At 52.5% G+C, this 4,603-nt stretch overlaps 1 protein-coding gene across 1 annotated transcript; it reads left to right on the forward strand.

Moving 5' to 3' along the window:
* Positions 1-1,700: 1,700 nt before the first annotated feature.
* EAH_00043610 (hypothetical protein, conserved) lies at positions 1,701-3,539 on the forward strand (the record flags this gene model as incomplete). Its single annotated transcript, XM_013394967.1, has 1 exon — positions 1,701-3,539. One exon carries the CDS (start codon positions 1,701-1,703, stop codon positions 3,537-3,539), a length of 1,839 nt encoding a protein of 612 aa, XP_013250421.1.
* Between the last annotated feature and the right edge of the window lie 1,064 nt (positions 3,540-4,603).

The raw sequence follows: 4,603 nt of genomic DNA on the forward strand, positions 1-4,603 counted from the left end.
TATATATATATATATATATGTACATATATATATATATATGGCTCTATATATATATAGCAGTCCCTCTGCATTTCAAAGGCAATCCTTTAAAATAAAAATAAAAATAAACATAAAATAAAATAAAATAAAATATAAAAATAATTAAAAAAGTTAAAGGGTTGCTGCTGCCTTCATTTTGCAGTGTACGTACACCTGAGAAGATTAATTGCTGCTGTTATAATCTCTCTGTAATAATTATATTAACTAAATATAATATTTATATTATATATTAATATTAATATTAATATTATAATTAATATTACATTTAAAAATAATAAACAACGAAGACAACAGCTGCTGCTGCTGCTGCTGCTGCTGCTGCAGCCCCCAAGCCACCGCTGGGGCTGTCGTTAGTATAGAGAGAGTAAGAAGTAAATAAATAAATAAATAAATAAATATATTAACAGATTAAATGCATTCAAAGGTGCATATACACCCCGTGTACAGCAAAACACCGCCAGCAATCCTCATAACTGCAGCAGAAGCAACAGCAGCAACAGCAGCAACCGAAGCAACAGCAGCAGCAGCAGCAACAGCAGAATCAGCAGTGCTGTAGTAGGTTGAGGCGTCAACAAGCAGCAACAGCGGCAGCTTCAGTCTACCTGCTCTACTGTGCCGCGCGCTTCAGTCGTCTTTGCTGCTGCTTCTGCTGCTGCTGTTGCTGCTGTTGTTGCTGCTGCTGCTGCAGTTGTAGCTTCATGCAGCTGGCAGCAGCTGTGCTGCAGCTGCTGTTGTTGCTGCTGCTGCAGTTATTTGGGTCCCCCAGCACAGCAGAAGCGGCCCGCGTGCAGCGCTCCTTATCGCCCCTGCTGCAGCAGCAGCAGCAGCAGCAGCAGCAACAGCAGAAGCAGCAGCGAGTTAGGTATATTGGCTGCAGCTGTTTCTTGCTACAGTCTCCTTCATTTGCTGCAGCATCTGTATCACCGCTGCTGCACGGCATCTCCTCTTCTGCTGCTGCTGCATCAACAGCAGCAGCACCAACATCAGCATCAGCAGCAGCAGCAGCAGCAGCTGCTGCTGCTGCTGCAGGGCTTCACTTATCTAGGGGCCCCCCAGGGGCCCCCCTCAGCTCTTTATTTGCTGTCCCTAAGAAGCGTACATCTCATTCAAAAACGCGCAGCCGCCGCGCAAATTGGAACCGCAGAACCCCAAAAAACCACTTCAAGGTATCTTGGGTTTAGGGTTTAGGGTTTAGGGTTTAGGGTTTAGGGTTTAGGGTTTTGTGTTCTAAGTTTAGGGATTGGTGCTTGGGTTTAATTTTTATTGTTCAGGGGATAAAGCTTGAAGGTTTAGAGTTGGTTGTTTAGGGTTTAGGGTTTAGGGTTTAGGGTTTGTTTATGTGCTGCAGTTTTCTTCAATCGATGTTATAGGCCCCTTTCTGAGGGGGGGTGGGGCCCTCACTGCTACGCGAGCTGCATGCGCTCCTTGGTTAGGGCTTCCGGGGTTTGGGGTGTCTCCGCAGCTTCTTAGTAGAGCGAGTAAAGCAGCAGCAGCAGCAGACGAGCACCAGGACGCTGCAGCAGCTACAGCAGAAGCAGCAGCAGCAGCAGCAGGTGAGCAGCAGCAGGGCCCCCTAACGCCGCTACAGGGGGGCCCCACTAAAGGCCCCTTCCTTAGATATAAACGCGATCCTGAAGAAGAGGGGCCCTCATAGACAGACTATGCGTCAACAGCAGCAGCAGCAGCAGCAACAACAACAACAGCGACAGCAGCAGCAGCAGCAGGGTTTGCTTCGTTTCTCAAGCACAACCGCGCAGGCAGATCCACAGGGGGGCCCCCCTGGGGGCCCCCCGGGAGGCCTTTCTAGGGGCCCCTCTGGGGGCCCCCTTGGAGGCCCTTCTAGATCTCTTTCTAAGGGCCCCTCTGGGGGCCCCTCTGGAGGGGGCCCCCTTGGGGGCCCCTCTGGGATCGTTTCGAAGGGCCCCACTGGGGGCCTCCCTGGGGGCCCTTCTAGAAGCCTTTCTCAGGGCCCCCTTGGGGGCCCCCCTGGGGCCCTCACTGGGGGCCTTTCTAGGGGCCCCACTGGGGGCCCCTCTGGGGGCCCCTCTAAGGGCTCCACTGGGGGCCCCACTGGGGGCCCCTCTGGGGGCCCCTCTAAGGGCCCCTCTGGGGGCCCCTCAAAGGGCCCCTCGGGGGGCCCCAGTGGGGGCCCCTCTGGGGGTGGTAGTGAGGCTGTGTGTGTTGGGGGTGCGGGTTTGTGCGGTGAAGAGCGGCGGCGTTTGCTGAGCAGTGTATCTACTTTAATATTGTCGGAGATGCCGCCTTGCTGTTCGTTAGCAGAGCTAAAAGATATTTTCTGTGCATTTGGAGGCTTAGAAGGAGGGGGCCTGTCATTTCCTGCTGCAGCAAGAAGCAAAGGAGGGGGCCCCCGTGCTGCAGCAGCAGCGGGGCACCAAGCAGATAAAAGAATTATTATACGCATGCAAAGGCTTGCAGATGCTGCTGCAGCGCAGCAGCTGCTGCATGGGAGAACATTAAGTGATGCTCGCTTCATTATTCGGGTGTATAGGCAGCTACTTGCCGCTAAAAGAAATACTAAAACAAGGCCCTCTGTTGCTGCTGTTGTTGCTGCTGCTGCTGCTGAAGCTGCAAATACAGCTACTGCTGCTGCTGCTGCTGGCAATCATGCAGAAGCAGCAGCTGCTGCTGCACTTGCATCGCGCATACTCGGCAACAAACAAAGCAGTCCAGCAACAGCAACAGCAGCAGCAGCAGCAGCAGCTGCTGCTGCTGCTGCTGCTGCGATAGGTGCTGCTACACCTGCTGCAGCAGATGGCACGCCGCAGTTTCAGCTGTCCATACACCACAGCAGAGAAGACCGAATTAAAGTTGCTGCTCTTAAAGGACATGAGAGGGCTCTCTTGTTGCTGCGACAGCAGCAGCAGCAGCAACAGCAACAGCAACAGCAACAGCAGCAGCAGCAGCAGCGTGAGGAGGATGCTGACATGTCTTTCAGTGCAAATCCTTTGTTCGAAGAAGAAGAAAAGAGCGAGCAGCAGCAGCAGCAGCAGCAGCAGCCTGCAGCGTTGGCCGACGGGGAGTCTGCAGCAGCAACAGCAGCAGCAGCAGGAGAGAGCGGGCCAGGGAGCTTCCTGCTGCAGCAGCGACAGTTCAATGCCCTGAGGTCTAGCAGAACATTTAAAGAGCTGCAGCAGCAAGGAGGATCAGCAAAGCGACAGTTGGGAAGCAGCGGCAGCAGCAGCAGCAGCAGCAGCGGCAGCGGCAGCGGCAACAGCAGCAGGAACAGCAGCAGCAGCAGCTTAAAGACTGAATTGACTGGGCCAGGGGCAGTGGCAGATGTAAAGCGCCAGCGCACCAGCAGCAGCAGCAGCAGCAGCAGCAAGGCTGCTCGGGCTAGGAAGCAGCAGCAGCAGCAGCAGCAGCAGCAAAGCCAAGCCTTACTGGATCTGTTGAGTGGGGTCCCTTTGTCTTCAGCTGCTGCTGCCGTCAGCAGCACCAGCGCAGCAGATGAGGCGGAAAGACAACAGCAACGCGAGTGAGGGTTCTTGCTGCTGTTGCTGCTGCTGTTGCTGCTGCTGCCCGCATTGCTGCTGCTGTTGCTGCTGCTGTTGCTACTCTTATTGCTGCTGTTGTTGTGTTATTGTGTAATTGCTGCTGCTACTTGTCACGCGCCATGCATAGGTGCTGCTACTGCTGCTGTTGCTGCTGCTCCTGCTGCAGCTGCTGCTGTAGCTGCTTCTGTGTTGCCGACCTTGCGTGCGTTTCTTGTGTGTTTGTTGCTGCTGCTGCTGTTGCTGTTGCTGTTGCTGCTGCAGGAGGGTCTCCGCGCTGCTTGCAGAAGCAGCAGCAGCAACAGTTGGGGGGTTCATAGAACAGCGACAAAATAATTATTTTAATTTTCTTATTCCTTGTCTGCCCAGACCCGGGGCTGTAGGGCCCCAGGAGAGTTCGTAGTTAAATCAAATGCATGCATGCATTTAAATAAGCAAATGCATGCATTTAAATAATCAAATGTATGCATGCATTTAAATAATTAAATGCATACATTAATATCAAATGCATGCATTTTATTAAAATGCATGCATTTAATTAAATGCATGCATTTAGTTCAAGTGCATGCAATAGACGCCGCATGCATTGAACGCCTGTACAGACACCCCACAACCAACTGATTCGCTACTCTTAAAGAACCTCCTCCCTCTTATCTGGGATCGTCTCCCAAACATATTTTAATACTGGGGATCGTCTCCCAGGCACATTATATTGCCTGGGATCGTCTCCCTAATACTGTTTAGTGCCGGGGATCGTCTCCTAAGCATTTTGTAACGCCTGGGATCGTCTCCCAAATACAGTTGAGTACCTGGGATCGTCTCCCAAACATTGTTTTATGCCTGGGATCGTCTCCCAAACGCACTCGGTTACGTGGGATCGTCTCCGTAGTAACTGGACAGAGTGGGATCGTCTCCCAGGGGCGGCGCAGTTGTTAGTGTGGCAACCCCACACCCTCAGTGCAGCCTGGGATCGATCCTTACGGGTGTTGGGATCGTCTCCTAAAGGATGTTTACCCCCAGGGATCGTCTCCTTGAGGCTCTGGTGCAATAGC

The sequence above is a fragment of the Eimeria acervulina genome, genomic scaffold (genome assembly GCF_000499425.1).
Source record: "Eimeria acervulina Houghton genomic scaffold, Eah_scaff586, whole genome shotgun sequence".
Lineage (NCBI taxonomy): Eukaryota > Apicomplexa > Conoidasida > Eucoccidiorida > Eimeriidae > Eimeria > Eimeria acervulina.